Below are 18,473 nucleotides of genomic sequence, written 5' to 3' on the forward strand. Positions count from 1 at the left end.
TAAAATAAGATGTATTATCTTTAAAGACATTGGGGAATATGGTTGAAAATTGAGAGAGGGTTGAAGGGGAGTGGAGAAGCAGGGAGGAGAGCAGAGAAAAATGTAGAGCTCAATAAAAATCAATAAAAAAGAAAAATTAAAAAATGTACTATGGCAGACACTCCAAATAAAATCAGTTGGAAGAAAAAAATTGACAAGTTGCTAAGCCATAGGAATTGTTTGTTAAAAAACAGATCAATGATAACATAATGATTATAATCACTTAAGGTTGTTTGTTGAGTGGAATTTCTGAGCACACCACTGTACTAGAAATATATCACTTATATAATCTTATTGAAATCATATGACTAGATTATAAGGTACTACTAGTTTTTCTAATGTACTGAGTTTTATAAAATCTACAGTACAAACTGCTTTCCTGAAGCCATAGAGCTAACTAATAAAGAAGAGGAGCAAAAGCTCAACTTAAATTTACTTCGACCCTAAAACCCATTTTCTTTGCCATGGTTGAATCTATAAGACATAGCAAGATACAATTACTTGAGTTAGCTGCGGGGAGAAGCACCAGGCGAGACCAGTAATGTGATTTCTGGCCCTAGGAATTCACTCTGACTTTGCTTCAGGAAAATGTTAAGGACCTATAAGAGACTTTTTAAAATAGTAGCCATAGACTCATTGGCAAAATAAATTACATTACACTGGCATTAAAGGGTTAGAGAGTCCAGTCCAAAATAAGAGGGAGATCAAGAGATCCAAATATGGGGGTAAAAGCTGTCTATAACATCCAGGACAGTTCAATAAGTCCTGGAGATGATGAGGGGAGGAAAAAAATCAAGAATGCATTCACACCTGACCCTAGATAGGTAAAAGTCAGATCAAATGCTTTGAATGGGTGAGATTTTAAGAGTTTGTGGACTTTTTTATCCTCTGAGGTTTATAGATGAACAACTAGGGGACACCACAGGGAGATAAAAATTTCAGAAAAGTCAGTCTGAGTAACTGATTGCTCCATTCAAGAAGGATTTATTAAACATCTTTTTGGACCCCAGAATAATTTCAAACGGGAGGATGAAGTGAGAAAGGCCTGCTGGGGGAATCTGGAATTTAATATCCAGAGAAAAAACATGACCACCTAGATCATTGTATCAAGTTTACTTACTGTAAAGTAAAATATAAAATAAAATATAAAAAGTAAGATAAGACAGAGTGAAAATAAAAAGATGAACTGCAGTAAACAACAGTTTCAGAAAGAGGGAGCTGAATATTAGAAAACAGAAAGAAACTGATTTTTTTTGTTTGTGATTAAAGGTTTCTAGAGATCCATTCTAAATTAAAATAGCTTGCAAATTGGTTGCATTCTTCCACATCGCTGTTCTATTGCAATAATCTTCAAGAAAGCCTTCCTTGTCTAATTGGTCAGATGCACCTTTTTTGACAGCTTTTTGACAGATAATACTTGTGGAAAATCCTAAATGATCTCTGAAGATCCTTTTAAAAGTTGCAATAGAATCCAAACTATAGAAATGGGATAAATATTGGACTTTTAGAAAGAGAAGCATCTTTTAGGCGAGACATAGGTCCTGGGACGAGATAGTGGAAATGTTTAAATAATTTTGGGATTGGTCGATTGAGTAACTTGTCTATTTTTGTTAACTGACTCTTTGGAATTGGCTCCTATCTTCTCACAGAAGTGGGGAGTCTGAAACGCTAAATTTCTAAATGACAGTATTTAACAATGTCTCTCAGACTGTTCAGAAAAGAGAATCCTGAGTTGCAAATCTGGCAAGACATTGGAAGAAGATTTTGTTTTTCCTAAAAGGCAGTAAAATTATTTATAGTTGTAATTTGCAAAAGTAAATTGTCTAAGCAAAAGGCTGTTCAAGGTCTACACTTGTAAGAAGCTCATGATTTTATTAAGGTAAAAGAAAGGTAAGGTCATCTTTATGATGAATAGCATTTGGTAACCCAGTGTTTTTCACTGACATTTGTCATCATAAAACGGGGTCACGGTTGATCTGGCTTAGATGAAGGGTATTAGGAGGGGTTGGGTGTCCTATGTCTGTAGTCGATGACATGTGAGATGATGTCTTTTCATAAAATAGTTTGTATTCTTTCTACACATATACTACAAATTCTTTCTGTCTTTAGCCATTGATGGAAGTAGTACTTAGTATGCACTCAATGCTAAGCGAAGCTTTCATCAATGGAAATTAGTCTTTTTCTGTGTGCAGTATTTCAACACTCAGTGTTATGCATAGAATTATTTGTTCTAAATCATAAACAGATAGAAACATAATGACTCCTAATTTTGGAAAGTAAATAGTACATTAATAGCTGTTCTAAGAAATACTAAAAATTAATTTAGACAAATCAATTTTTAAAATTTGATTTACACAGATGTTAATTTATCAACTACAAAGTGTCAAAATGTATGCTATTCAGGATCCAAAAAGAGACCAGCAGGGAAGCTTCCACATGGTGCTAATGGAAGGAAAGCAAAGCATTTGATTGGCTAAAGGGAAATACCTGGTATCAGAGAGATAAGGTCTACTTAGAGATTAGTGGTCTGTTCCGACTAAATCTCATTTTCCTGTGATGTCACAATCCACACTCAGTTCATCTTTCATCTGTACACGTAGGAATCCAAATGTGTCACAATGTCTTGTTCTTCTAGTAAGTGAGACCTAAGTCTATATAAACATTTTATGCAAAAAGCAGTTATATATTATGTATTTAGAGTCATTTTTTGATTTTTAAAGTATGTAACATGTAAATGTAAAGAAAGTTTGTATGCAAATAGTAAGTTCCTTTGTCACAACCGCTGAGGATAGCAAAGTATTTAGGAGAAATTTAGCTAAATTTACAATGTAGGGAATATAAAAGATTGATTATTTTTTCTCCCATCTCCCTGTTATGTATTAAATAATTTCTCTTTGAAAAGAGTACCTCTTGTTTTTCAATGCTGAACTGATTCCGAGATGGTTTGCTGAACAGAATTGCGAAACTTTTTTTATTTTTATTTTTTTTTACTTTCAGATGATCTCATTTACTTCAGACTAAATGAGGTGACTCCAGGCAGTGTTGAGTGTCTGCTGCTTAATTCAGCTTTTCTTTGTTTCTGTATATCCCCCTCCCTCTAACTCACCCAAACATAGAATTCCAAGGATTGCAATTGTGGTACTAAATTTCTGTATTTTGAGTCTAAATATCCTTAAGCAATCATTGCTGCCTAAGTGTAAATCTCCAATACAGCATGACCTCACATATATAAAAGTATACAAAACAAAAGAGTAATTTTTTCAAACTCTAAAAAAGCTAAAAGAGTAGTCATGATAAATTGAATTTTAGGAATCACTAATAGAATATACTGATGTTACTAATTTTTTAAGTATGATTATAGAACATTTTCATTTTCCTTTAGCAGACAGTTTCATTCTCAGAGTAGCTTTCAGGAGTAAGGTACTGGTGAAAAAAACAGAAGGGAAACACATATTTTAGAATGTCAAATGAAAAAGTTATATTTATTTTCTAATTAATTCATATTACCATTTTATTATGTATTGATTCAAAGGACTATTTTTAAAAAGGAAGACTCTGATTGTGGCTAATAATCTAATATATTTACAGCTTCAACCTCGAGTGACATATTTGAAAAAGTTGACCCACATTCGTTGTATATGACTCCTCTGGCACTACACATGTATCAATAAAGGTGTAAACTGAGTACACTCGTGGCATATGACCCATCAATTTTGCTCTTTGGTAGTCACTCAGGTAAATAGGAATGCATAGCCATACAGAACTGCACATAAATGCACATACACCATTATTCATAGTCTTGGAATTCAAAACTTGAAATCACCCTATTCTAGGACAAACCAAATGGTCACTGCAGAAGTTTACAGAAGGTGGGAAATTGGTAGTTTTGGCACAGGTCCATCTTCCAATGAACTTGGGTGTTTCTCATCTCATTTGGATAAATATATTCAACAGCTGACAGAATTCTTGTATTCATATTCTGACTTATAAAGTAGGAGCTATTCTGGTGAGAAAAATCAAGTGGAAATCCTATAACAGTTAGTAAAATGAGGGTCTATGCTCAGTTTTCTACACACTGGTTAGTGTGATATTTAAATTATGTATTATACTGTATTATATTACTGAATTATGTTATAAGTATATATTATGATACTTATTTCATATATATGTATATACATGAAACAAGGATTAAGGGAAAGAGGCCATGAATTTGAAAGCAAGCAAGGATTTTACAATGGAAAGCATGGAGGAAAAGAAAGAAGAAAGTTCTGTAATTGTATTATAACCTCAAAAAAAGAGGAACGTGAAATAACCTTACCATACTTCTCTTCAATTAGCACATTTTACCGCATACAAAAGAGAAATGAGTCTTGGGAAATGACGATGAGTTCTCATAAACCTAACCAGGGAAGGATTATAATTGAGGCTGCTTTCTCAGATTTGTTTTTGGTTTTGTCTGAGCTAAAGACCACATCTGGAATGCAACTATTATCGGACAAATATCTACCCCCGCTCCTGTTGACAGCAGCTTGCTTTCACCTGGTCAGGACAACAGTTAGCCTTCTCTTCAGCAGTGCTTCGGTCGCATAGCTTTTAACCATCATTTTGACACAAACGTAATCACCTTTCTCTTCTTCAAGATAGCACGTCTGTTCATAACATCAACAGTATTATTTTGATTTGATCTAACAATCAAGAAGCAGCTACTACACTCGACTTATTGCTAAGACATGTTTGAGTGTCAGCAAATAGAAAAATAATCCAACAGAATTCTCAATTCTAGAGAATTCTAGTATGGAGCATGTCAAGATATTCTTTCCAAGGTAAAATGTATCTTGCTTGTTAAATCTAATTTCCCCAACAAAAATGAATCACAGCACTTAAGAAACTTCTCTAGCCTGTAAAGGTGTCATATAACTGGTGTGGACGTCTTATTGGTGCCCATCTGTTGCATGATCCAAAAACCTGCTATTTTTGTATGGGACGTAGTAAAAGATAAGGCACTAGAACAGGTTCAGGCTATTATACCAGCTACGATGATAGACAGGTTGTATAATCGAATGGGTCTAATTGTAAAGTGTTAACAACCTCTAAGGATGCTATTTGGAGCCTATCCATAACCGTAGGTAAATTATAACAAGATCTTGTTGTGATTTTTGGAGTAAAACATGTGCCATACTATATAAATGAGTGTTCCCCTTTTAAGAAAGAGATCTTAGTCTGTTTTGCAGCATACAGGAACTAAGCACATACCACATACTACTGTCATGGTTAATTTCCAAAGTCAACTTGGTAAGATTTGCAATAACCTAAGAGTTAAACCTCTGTGTATGTCTTAAGAGAAACTGTGAAAATGTTTCAACGAAGAAGGAAGACCTAGTCTAGCATTTTTGTGCTAGCAAACAGAAAAAAAGAAATGTCGACACTTAAGTCTACCCCCAGTGAATTACGACACCATCCCATGTACTTGGGTCCCTCCATGAATAAACATTTTCACTGAAGAAGACACCAAAACACTAGCATTCACTTCTCTCTAGCCTATGGTGTGTCAGGCTACCTTACATGTCTGCCTCATATCTTCTCTGCCACAAGGAACTGTGTCTTCTCAAACCATGTGCCAAAATAAGCCTCTTCTTCCCTGAGTTAGTTTCATTAGGCATTTTGTCCTAGTAATAAACGAAATAATATAGCCACTACATCATTATGCCACTTTACCTAATTGCATGAATTGAGTGTTGACACACCAAGCTTTATCAATTTGGGAAGGCATAGTACTCCACTAATGCATAGTGATTATATATACAATTTTGGCTTAACAGTCTCTGAAAGCAAGGTATCACAAGCAGTAGCATAAATATCAGTGGACTGCTACCATGCTTCTTGTCTTCTAGTCTATTCTTACGAGAAGTTCTCTACTATCAGTTGTCAGGATAAGAACAGACTCTGCAATGGTTTATTGATTATTCAGCATCATGTGTTGACACAGCCTGAGAGGGGACAGCTGGGGTACATAGGCATCTTTTTTCTGGGACATCTCTTAAATGCAAGGGCCAATAAAAAATTTTCTCAGTGGTCAGAAATTGTACAGTGATATGTTATTTCTTCTTTCTTGAAAGGAACTACACATATACAATGAAGACCTATAACTGCATTGTAATATATGGTGTATGGCCAATTATTTCACTGGATAATAATAAACTTTGGAATACGTGTTTGGAAAACTGGGGACAAGGAAACTGGTAGACTTCTATGAATATACGCTATACATTTTGAACAAGTAAAAATGTAGAAATTTTATCCTGTATAAATGCTCACCAAAGAGTAACCAGAGGAGGAAATTACGGTTATTGTCAATGCACAGAATGCCCTTTATGTCAATATCAATCTTTTTGCCCAACAACCAATGCCATTGACTAATGGGATTAAGAGAAAAAATTCTATAGTGGTAGGGATTTAGGTTACAAATCAACAAGTTGAACTAGGCAGAATCCTACTCACCATGACTGACCTGGCTACAGCCGTTGCTGCAGACTCAATCTTCCAGCGGCAGAAACCCATACTGAATCCTGATGCAGCATCATTTCCTCAGAAGGGATGGTCAGAGAGCTGTCTGGTAGCACATTGACTATACTGAACAGCATTCATCTTCCCTGATGCAGTGTTTTAATTTAATTGAAACATACAGGCACTCCAAGTATGGATTTTCCTTCCTTGAATGCAGTGTTCTTAACTAAACTCCTTCTGTCTGCTGACAGAATGCCTGTCTATGGGCTAGTGACACAGAATTCACTGGTCTTTCCATGACCACAACCATTCAGAAGAAAGTGCCATGTGATTGTCACGAATGACTTTTTGGGAGCCTGTTTGCATCACCGTCAGTGTGACAACAAGTTGCATGTCTTCTCAGAAAGCTCTATATACTCTGAAACTACACCAAATTTTTTTCCCCTCCGGACTATGGTTCATAGATCCAAGACTTAAGGAGAGGAAACGTGGAGAGCATTATTCACTCCCATTACAAGTGGCCCAGTAGAAAAATTTTGTTTTATCATCTTCCCTTATGTTATGTTGGAGGAAACATCATATCTCTATGGAAGCCTCAGAGTCCCAAACTACTGTTCAATTCCTTTGAGATCTTCATTCTTTTTCATCAAAAGTGTTAGTGTATTAGCAAGGGTGTCTTGTGATTTCCAAAAGAATGTATCTGGAACATTTCATAGGATATCTCATTACTATTCTGTCTGATGACTAACTTTAAAGGCAAGTACAATTCCTCAATCCTACAGGATTGCAGAGGCTCAACTTTTTAAGGAGTGAAGGTTTGTGACTTTCTATAATGTAAGAAATCACAAGTTGCATGATGAAAAATACAGAGAGTCATGGAAGAGGGCAATTAGAATGCCCAACACAGATGATGCAACTGATCATGTTTCTTTCCTCATGAGTATGTATGTCATTTATGTGAACATAAGATATAATTGATTTCTTCTCATTTTCACTTCTATTATGATTCACAATAAGTGCTGACTTTGTATCATAGTATTTAAATATTATTAATTTGATAGCACAGCACTTAAGTACTCTTAGTTTTATAACACAGTATGGGAGCTATTATGGAAAAAATAATTAACCACCACTTAAAGATTTTACCACCTTTTCTACAGTATGATTTAGTACATTTTTAAAATAAAGTAGAATATTTTAGTTAGTCACACCAGGATTTACAGAGTATCTGTGAAGGATTAGGTCCAGAAAATTACCTTCCAGAGACAAAATGCATACATGCTTCAGTTTCTTATACCAGAAGTCAAAGGACCTGCATTATCTATGTACATCTTTCCTTATGTCTTAAATAACCTAGAGATTACTTATATAGTTAATAGAACATAAATGTTATGCAAGTAGTGATTAGGATGTTCTTTAGTAAATCATGGCAAACATAAGTTATTCATATTTAGCAATGAAAAAAATATTTTCCTAGTTACTTTCTATCCATAGATGGTTGAATTTTCAGATATGGAACAAGAGATTCAGGAGCCAGTTACACAATGTTAATCAGAATTGTGATCTTGTTATTATCCTTACTTGAAGACTAGGTATCACTTAACGATCTACTTCTGGGTTCAAAGTTACGAGTTGAAAATTTGAGGGTTTTTTTGTGGTTGTGTGGTTTGCTTTGGTTTCTAAGTGTTGAGGATCAAAGCTCTGTATGTTCTGGGTAAGTGTTCTATTATGGACCTGGAAAACCCATGCCCAAAGGGCAGACTTCTAGCTCTAAATTTCATGTGTCATTTCACTGGACTGGTATTCTGACTAAACATTATTTCTGGATGTGTCTTTGATGGTATTTATGGAAGAGATTAACATTTAAATTAGCAGGCTGAGCAGAGCAGATTGCCCTCCCCAATGTGGGTGGGCAAGATCCAATCTGTTGAATGACTGACTGAATGGAAGAAAATAGTGGAGAAAGGGGAGTTTGATCTCCTGACTGAAGGTTTGAGCTGCTATATGAGTCTTCTCATGCCCCTGGACTTGGATTTCTATTGCCAGTATTTACTACTAGCTTTGAGGGCTTAGGCTAACTTGAAGCTACAGTTCCTTTCTTCAAGGCATAGGCCTTCTGACTTAGACTAGAGCTTTAGCTGAGTTCTGTTTTCAGACCTTGTGACTCACAGTGGAAATCTACCACCACCTCCAGGGTGCAAATACCACACTGAGAATTCTGAGCCTCAATAGTTCCATGAGCCAATGTCCTAAAATAAATCTCTTCACGTGTGTGTGTGTGTGTGTGTGTGTGTGTGTGTGTGTGTGTGTGTGTGTTCTGTTGGTCCTGTTTCTGCAGAAACAGCTCACTATTGTAATAGTAAAGAAACCATGGTACACATAAAGAAGGAATCACAAACAGAAATGAGTTATCAAATGACCTAGCTTGCTTTTCTGTCACTTTGATAAAACTCCCTGAAACCAGCTTGGAAGGGAAAAGGGTTTATTTCATCTTAATACTGCCAAGTCACAGTCCATATGGAAGGATGCTACAGCAGGAACGCTACACAGGAGCTGGAGTAGAGACCATGGGCAAATGCTGCTCATTGACTTGCTCAGCCTGCTTTCTTATCCAACCAGGGAACACTTTCCCAAAGGAGGTCCTCCCACAGTGGGTTGGGCCATCCTATATCAATCATTAATCAAAATGGTGTCCTCACAGAAGCGCCTTGCAGTTCAATATGATAGAGGCATTTCCTGAACCCAGGTTTCCTCACCCTAGGTGACTCTTGTCTGTGTCATAGTGACAAGGCTTGAAAAGATACAGTGTGACTTTTAGTGTATATTAGTAAATGAGAGGTGCTGCCTCTAAAACCTTCATATCGTGAAGTGGTTCGCTGTGGAACCATAAAGGGACATACGGGGCACTACATATGTTTCAAACTCCATAGAACTCAGAGTACCTATGGTGACCTCTAGTTTGAACCATGGACTTTACCTGATAATGTCACTGTGTGGACCCAGACTCTCCAACTGAAGCAAAGAGATTGCTCATGGTACTGGGAGATTTACATGGTGCAGGTAAAGAACCAGGGGAACTTTGTGCCTTCTGTTGTGGAGGAACAAAAATTTTGTTTTTAAAATAATACGTGCTAGGAAGATCTGAATGGAGGTGTTCCTAGACTATGAAAACAATAATTCAATTCCCAAATCACATATTCTGTTGTTATCTACTTTGACTTGATAATGCAGTGGCAAAATAAATGTGATAATAAGGATTCAACCATTTCCTTTTCAAAAACAATGCCAATGTCATATTTTTAAGCAAAAGCAGTTCAAGAAAGAATGAGATGGAATTTTTATATCAATATTGAGCTCACTAAACCTACAATAGAATATTAATGCAAATCTAGCATTTAATAATAGTTAAATCTTAAAATTTTCATTTGGAAATGAAAATTGGAAGAAAAGGGGGACATTCTTTTCAGTAAGGAAAACTTCCTGGGACATATTTTAATCAAATTTGACTCCTAAAGATTTCAATATTTAAACTGATTCATTTAGTCATACATGTTTTCAACCAGAGTGTAGGCCCCACCCCCAAAGTCTTTCTCAGTTCACTGGGAAGCTATCCTTCAGCCTGACTAGTTGTTATTTATTTCTGTATTTTATTTTTATGTGTGTGTGTGCTATAATTCCCATGTAAAGGTCAGTTCTCCTTCCGTTGTGTAGATCCTAGGGCTTAAACTGTAATTGCCAGGCCTGATGACCAGGGCTTTAGCCCCCCTCCCCCCGAGGCATCTCACAGGCCTCTACTTGTGATTTATTTTAAAAGTAAGATAAATGTCTTTACTCTTCAGTCATGATAGCTTAATTAATTTTTAAATAAGAATTGGTGCAATTACTATGTATGTAAGTGCATGGTTTCTCTTAACATAGTGTTCCTTTGCACAATAAATAATCCACCCTGAAACCACTGCTTGTTACTACCAAAATGGAAATCACATTTTGCAGGTAATTCTATTTGCAAAGCCTCTTTGGCCAAGCTCAGCTTCAAGGTATTCTCTTAATAATTAACACTGAACAGCTTTGGAGGCAGAAAACTGCATGCTGATACATTATAAAAAAGGTTTGGTTTTGCCCACCGTCTTTGATGTTTCAATTGTTTTGGTTTTGTTTTTTGTGCCTTCCAGATCCTTAACTGTACTGCTGATGATATTAAATCAAAAGGATTTGGGCCAAGAACTATGACAAATCAGAAATAAAAGTAAAATTTTAGTATTGGTCATAAAATTGCCTATGAATATTGAATACTATGGTAATTAGTAATTTTATGCTCTTTTATGGGAGGAATTTAGACTGAGGAAACAAGAAGAAATATAGAAAGGGGAAAACATTAGCTATGTTTCTAAGATTTGAATGCAAATGACGCCTCAGCATTTTAAAAAGCCATTCATTCCCTACTGCTTTGGAAGGTATGGGTGTGTGAAGTGACATCATGAAGCAAAACAACAGTGAAACCCGTTGAAATAGTAACACACGAAGAAAGGAGCCCAGAGAATGGTATGAATAATTTAATCAGATAGGATTCAAGTTAATCCCCAGCCATTTGCCTTTTATTCTTCATTTCAGTTAGTAACATGTCCATTGGCTTATCACCAAGGTTACGCATGCACCTTGAGGTGGTCACAAAAGGTACACGATACAGGGGTTCATAATTAGGTTATACAGTATATTCAGAATCCCAGGGGAACTAATAGAATCTAGAAATATTGATTAAGCAAGATGAAAACCTCTCATACAATTTGAGCTACAGCAGTGTTAAAGACAAATACACGCCTCATTAGCCACAAAGCTCACAAAAAAGGAATCGAATAAAGAATATCTCTTTTATGCAAAATAGACATTTTTAGGATATAATTTGATAATATTCTACTATATACTGACATTTTCCTTGATCATTTAATAAAAATATATTCTCATTGCCAGAATTTATATTTTTTTGTATTTATAATTGAGGTAACAACGACAGAAGACTTAAACTATGAATACTGTTGGTGGATTGCTTTTAGTTAACGACACTTTTCCAGAACTAAATGAATACATGACTAAAAATTTGTTAGATTTTATATGGAGACACTAAGAGTCTACAGCACAGTGAACAAGCTGATATATCAGTGGTCTGCAAGAAAATGAGGCAGTTGGTTTGGGGACCAACACACAATGTACAAATAAGGAATGAAAACAGACCTATACTACATCGGATTCACGGCCTTCGGTAATTCTCAGCAAAGCCACCATGACCTGGAGAGGAGACCCTCAGAGTCTCATGGGCATTCCTTGAAACTCCGGGGATGTTAATCATAAAGCTGACTTCCTGTGCTATGAGATTGTCGGAGCGGTTGACCCATGCACACGGTGGTATTTACAGGTGTTTCCTGGACACTGGTCCGCCGACGAGCAGACTCTTCCTTGGCGAGCACCGTTTCAGTTCCGATCACTGTTCTTTTATAAGCTTTCAATGGCTTCACGAAGGTGCGGGACCTCTTCTGAACGCAAGCTGGTCACAGCAGGGCACATCCAGTAGTGGAAATTTCCAGTACAATCCTGGGTATGGCTAAATCTCACTGTCCCTTTTTCAGCAGTCAAAAATCCATGATAAATTCTGTACAACACTGCAGTCAATAACAGCAGCACCAGACAGCATATTAATTCTTACCATAAACCTCTGCATGTTTATAGCATTCTATAGCGGTGTTATCAAAAGAATCATGGTATCTCTAAGTCTCAGATGGCTACGTCTGGGCAAATACATTGCTGAACAAGATCTCTGACATGCAGTGCATGCTCTACAGCTTGAGGGTGAAGACTAACACATGCCTTTAGCCAATAACAAAAGAGACAATTGTCTTTCTATCAAAAATAAACGTGAGAATTAGGAATTCATTAACAATCTTAAGGATCAATGTGTCAAAGGTATCGTCTACACTGCGACTATATTATGGCATTTTTCTTCCCTCATATACCTAAAATATCAGACCCACTATTGCTATGGCATTGGGTAGGGATGTGTAAACAGACTCTCTTCCCTCCAGACTGCAAAAGACTCCTTAGGGATGTTTGCTGGAATGTAGTGATGAATGCTGGTTGCTAGGTAGTAGAAATGACATTGCAGTAGGCAACCAACTACTATGGTGAGATTGCTGCTTCGGTCCTGCTCATCAAAGAAGATTCACAGTGCCTATTAATTTAGGTAGTCTACAGAGCATCGTTGACATATATACAAAGCAGAGAGGCTGCTCCAAGAAGCGAAGAAGTCAGGGGGCAGGAGTAGGGAGATTAGCGCTAAGTTTAAAGAGCTTATCAGGGCATGTCTACCCTCTGTAGAGACAGATGACACAGACAGTTAAGACAGGGAGCTAAGACGGACAGATGGAAACAACACACAGGACACAGCACCTGATTAAACACGGCATGAAAAGTCTGGTTAGTCCTTTGATGCAAATTTTAAGGCTAGTCAAAAACAAAACAAACAAGCAAAAACCTCTAGTGAACACCAGTAAACTTTGATGTTCACACAAAATCATAAATAAAATTACACGAGAGCTTTGGGTAATATTTAGCACTCTACCTTTGAAAATAATGACAAATTCTAGGATTTACAGGGAGGAGGGAAGAACGGGGGTTATGATTCTATTACCAAGCAGCAATTTCTGGCTAAACAATGCAAGCCTGGCTAGCAGTTACCTTTCTCTCATGTTTTGTGCCTTCCCCAAGTCATTAAGTAAGAGATCTGGCCTCGGCTTGCGTGTAACCAGTAATGACAACCTCTTTGCAGTTATCTGTGTGTACAAACAACCAAAAACATTCAGAACACCAATACAGCATTTTTTGAAGACAAATAAATCATTTAAGAAATTAAGTTATTTAAAACAACTATTTCTGTCAAAGAATAGGGGGAACATACCAAAGAGAAGGGCACCCTCCCTGCCCCACAATTCAACATGCAGAACAGGCGACTGGTGCTTTCACAGTGGCAGAATGGTTTGAAGCAAGGACACATATCCTGAGCCGTCCAGTTCCAGGACTCTACAACACTGTATTCAGGTGATACAGACAAGATGGTCCATGCAAATGAACTGACCAAAGTCAAGTCGTGTGCAAACTAGATTAGGATCCCAGACATCTTCTGAATGGTTTGGAGTCACAAGAAATGAAGGTCCAATGAAGTGGTTGGCATTTAGAAGCACACTATTTAAGTATATCTCCCTGAAGATAAGGTTATACATTAGTAAGTATACTGGCCAATATCTGGCACTATTGGTCACTGTATTGCGAAAGGGAATTTGGGCAATTCATATTGAGTAGTAGCACTACTTTAAATCATCACTAAAGCCAGAATAAAATGTTTTAGCTACTCAAGTAGCATTTCTGACTTCAAATAGTTATATCATGCAGGATTTATGCTGTATTATGGAGCCTGAAGAAACTCTACATTTAATTACTTCCATTACAGGATAAGCAGTACTTGTTTTGATATAATTTAGCCGATTGATGCAGTTTGGTTTACAAGATAGATGGGATGGGAGATCGAGAGCGCCTCAGAGGACAAGGAGAGCTGTAGGGTGATGTTACTGGAGAAAGCCTCAGAGCATTGCCTGCCAAGCCCGCTATGTTGTTTAAGCTTCGGGATTTTTCATATCCTTTTATGAAAAAAGGCACAGACATCAGTTGAATTCAACCAGAAAATAGACAGAAACAAACAATACCATGCAGGGTAATCAAAAGTGCTACTTTTGTGCTCAAACCATGTGTAAAGAGTTCGATATTGAGACAGTTCATACATCTGAAAGCTGAAATTCACTGTATTTGGCATCCTGAAACGATTAAACCAGCCATCATAAACTTTAGCTACAATGTTCCAAAATATGTTTATGTCCAGATTATAGTTAGCATTGATGCAATTTGGGCATAGAGATTACAAAACCTTATAAAACTTCGGCAAAGCGACTTAAATAAGATTACACATTCAACACTTTCAAGTTCAGGATGTGTTTCTGAACGTTAAAAATACATGAGGCATTTTTCTTTTTAATTTTAGTGTTAATAGCAAATGAAGCATGCTTTACTTGAAGTGTACACTTGTTTCCAACATAAGTATATTTTGAGTTTTACAAGTTTAAAAGGGTGATTCGAATAATAATGGCATTTTGTGCCATTATTCAGGTGATACAGGATGAAAAGCATATTACCAATCCCTTTGGTAATAAAATAAAGTTAAATAAAAAGAAACAAATGTAATGTAAACTGAGTCATAATTTCAGTGAAATAAATATGAATCTGATGTTCTCAGAAGACTTCATCTCTTTCCCTTACCCTCTAAATTTTACAGTCTAGAAATTGAGGCAAATTTTACTTTAGTCCAAACTTTTCAACCTAACCTATTGTTATCCATGCACTTAGACACTAAAACAACTTTTCAGAAACATTAGCTTAGTTGTTTTCCTTAGCCACTCAGCCAGTTACCCCGTCCTGTGACCTTTGGAGAGATTCACATGGTGCAGTATTCTCAGTAGAACATTAGAGGCAGTTGAATGAGTTTGGGCTGCATCTCATATAAAATGGGACATGAAGTAGAAAGCAAGACATTTGAATGGAAATGAAGTTCTATCACACTGCTTTGGACATAAATGTTTTGGCAGTTCCACTGAACAGTTACAGGGCTGGAAATGAACTTCCTGTAGGGCAACCAAAATTGAGTAAATGCACACAATTCCAATGGGCTTCTTGTCTTGTGTCTCCTCTAGACTGTGTGGCACTCTCCATGGGATCTAGTGTGCTTGCTGAACGTGGGACGAAGAGAAAAGAAAGAGTCTTTTGTAATTGCCTCTATTTCTTTTAATTGGGACTGACGTAATTTATCTATCAATCTGACACAGGAGAGGCCAAGACATCTATCATCAAGACAGACTCTATAACAACCTCATAACGGCATAACACTGGGAGAAACAGGAAAGCAGAGTAACGAACACTCCGTACCTCATGCACACACACTGATTTCCTGTAGACTGGATGTCTTCTAAATGGTTTTGTGAATAGATATTCCATTAACTATAATAGTGTTTTTAGGGGCCTGCTTTCTGTTGAATAAACATTTACCTGCCTCTGTTCTTTTAGCATCCTTTATTATAAAACATGGAGGAGGGTGTTTTCATTCCATGCTCCTAAGTGATTTGATAGTTAATGGAAGAATGCCTTCATTTTTTTAATTGAAAGTAATTTATCATTACATAGAAACCATGTGCATGGTAACTCCATTGTAACTGCACCTCTCTAAAGTGGTTAATATTATAACTTTAAAAATCACAGAGAAAAGGATTTTTCCTATGCAGTAGAAGTTGATTATGTGACCTAAAAATGAAAACTAGATTATAAACATTGATGAATGTTAATTACGGGTGTGAATGCATCAAAGGGGAACTTTACACTCCAAGCCCCTGACACATCTCTCCGAAATGTAATGATCTGTTAGATAATTTTATCTTAATCACCAAGTGATAGATGAATCTTGATTGCTAGACTAAATTATATAGTTTAAAGTAAATATTTGTTATTTTATTTACGGATCTTTTTCTTTTTAATATCAGTGATTTAATATCATTTTAAAAAGCTCTCCTCATTTAGTAACAAGTATTTAATTAGTAAAATTATATGTGCTTTATACATCTTTAGTTTTACCTATTCTAAATATTTCTCATTAGAAATTCTGACATACTTTTTACTTAATTAAACTTTTCCTGGAGTCATTGAAAATATCAATGATGATTTAAGTATAAAATCTTTGTTACACATGAAAATTAAACAATACTAAATCTACTTGAAACCAACATCAGAATATGGAATTCCAACTTTATTCAGCTCCAAGGAACATGTACTCAATTGGGATACTGTTAAGACTGCTATGTAGATAGCACACATGAAGGCTTTAGTCTGGATAATATTTACTCAAAAACAGTTTGAAGGAAGCACAAAGATCTTAAATATTGAAAGGTTCCTCTTTAAACAAATCTTTCCTTTCTCTAAAAGCATTGTGGACTATTTTTATACTTCTATGTAAAATATATAGGAATCCAATAATTTTTAAAATTTATTGGGTACAGAGAGAATTTTTGGAAATTTGAAATAAAATTAATAGAAAGGTCCATTTGAAAAGTGAATGTGTCTTATAGGAAGTAAGTATTTGGGAAGAATAAAAGAACCCTATAAGCTCTATAAAGGAAAGAAGAGGGCAATGGATGGCTTTCTGGTAGATATGACAGGCAAAGACAAAAGTCAGCATGGTTAAGTATTTCCAGAAACAATACCCACGCAGGAAGAACATACAGCAATTAAAAAACAAAGTGGAAGAGTTGGTGCAACAAGGCAAGGAATAATGAAGCACAAAAGGCTCAAGTGAGCTTATCAGTTTACAAAAAAGAAAAATCCTCATCAAAAAAGCCCTTTTGTGAAATAAAGCTGTATGTATCTTTCCATGCAAAATAAATATCTTATTAAGTGCTTTGTTCATACAGATTTGCAATTTTCTAGTAAAATTTTATATCAACATGCTAGCTTATACTGTTCGAAGCTTTTCTCAAACATTTCTTAACTGTTTAAGGTAGAAAGCATTATTTGACACAGAAGAAAATTTGATTCAAGATATTTATATACATTACCTTTGTATAAGCACAGTATACAATACTTTAATAGAAGATGTATAAAGATAAATATGTGTTTAATCTCGTATATATATGTGTATACACATATATACATGTATATATACAGAGATAAACTTGTTAGGATATATATGCATTTATAAAATTCTTTTGAACACAAGACATTACTATTAGCGTGTGTTTGTATATTTTGCTCAACTACTATAAGATTTTAGCTATCCTCATAAAACATTTAAACTTTAGCACATGTATAAATATAAAATAATAAAGAAACCCATTCAGAGGACTGCAGCACATTTTTGTTCAAGGAACACATAGAAATGATTGGGATGGAGAATTATTTGATATATTACTCAGCAAAAAAATAAATGAAAACAAAATGAAGAGCCCTCTGCTTTTATGTCTCAAAGACACTGAAAGCAGAAAAGCAGTAAAATGCTCAGAGGAAATAAAGGGTTGCTAGAGTTTGAGCTATGAGAACTTTTTAAGGGCGCCACCACAAAACAAGCATTTTAAGTTTAAAATATTGAAGAATTGGGGAAAGTGCTTTGCATAACAAACATGGACATCAATTACAGAATACAATGGAGCAAAATGTGAAATTTTCTATTCAGATTTAGCTAGCAAGGGTAATAAATAAGTCATTACAGATCTTTTCCTGTTCGTTCAAGAAGACACTTGCTCGACCATTTTAATTCCATCAACAAATATTTATCATTTCCTAGATGCTGACTACTATTTAGTATCTAGTGAAAAATGTTAACGGTTTTAAAATTATTTGGGGGGTCTAAAAAAAAACGGGAAGTTTTAATCACACAAGTGACCTTTCAAGTAATTTTTACAAATGCGCATGGCAGAGCAGGGGATCTTGCCCATTGAGACAGTCATTGGTGCTACTGGCTTTAGCTGCCCTGGTAAGTGTTGGAAAGGCTATTTAAAGGGTATTTAGCTTTTCCATTTGAAAAAGAATATGTCTTATCAATTGTTTAATGGTCATCAATTACTTAACAAATATAGTCAAAGAGCCAATTAGTGAGTGTTGTTTTAATACAAAAGATAACTTTTAAAGACTGCTGCTAAAAAAAAAAAAAAAACGCTATGATAAAATAATGAATGACTGACTTAATGTGTTTACCTAGTCTTACACATGGTAGATGGAAGGATGAAGAAAGTATAAAGATTAAAGGGTAATGTAATAATAGAGTAGTCCATCATAATGGTGATTATAGAATGCTT

The 18,473-nt window shown here is 35.7% G+C and overlaps 1 protein-coding gene across 10 annotated transcripts in view; it reads right to left on the reverse strand.

The window, feature by feature from the left end:
- Positions 1–11,081: 11,081 nt before the first annotated feature.
- Positions 11,082–18,473, reverse strand: part of Kcnc2 (potassium voltage-gated channel subfamily C member 2) — a 180,046-nt gene continuing 172,654 nt past the window's right edge. For 2 of the 10 annotated variants that reach the window (XM_085683372.2, XM_085683373.2), the window contains exon 5: positions 11,082–12,197. In XM_085683372.2, coding sequence (XP_085539498.1) covers positions 12,031–12,197 — 167 coding nt within the window. In that variant the 3' untranslated portion in view covers positions 11,082–12,030. Of the gene's footprint in view, positions 14,226–14,768; positions 15,366–18,473 lie in introns of those variants that run through there. The other 8 variants (XM_048418604.3, XM_085683374.2, XM_048418606.3 and 5 more) reach the window with 6 other exon arrangements.

The sequence above is a fragment of the Myodes glareolus genome, chromosome 26 (genome assembly GCF_982192425.1).
Source record: "Myodes glareolus chromosome 26, mMyoGla1.1, whole genome shotgun sequence".
Taxonomy (NCBI): domain Eukaryota; kingdom Metazoa; phylum Chordata; class Mammalia; order Rodentia; family Cricetidae; genus Myodes; species Myodes glareolus.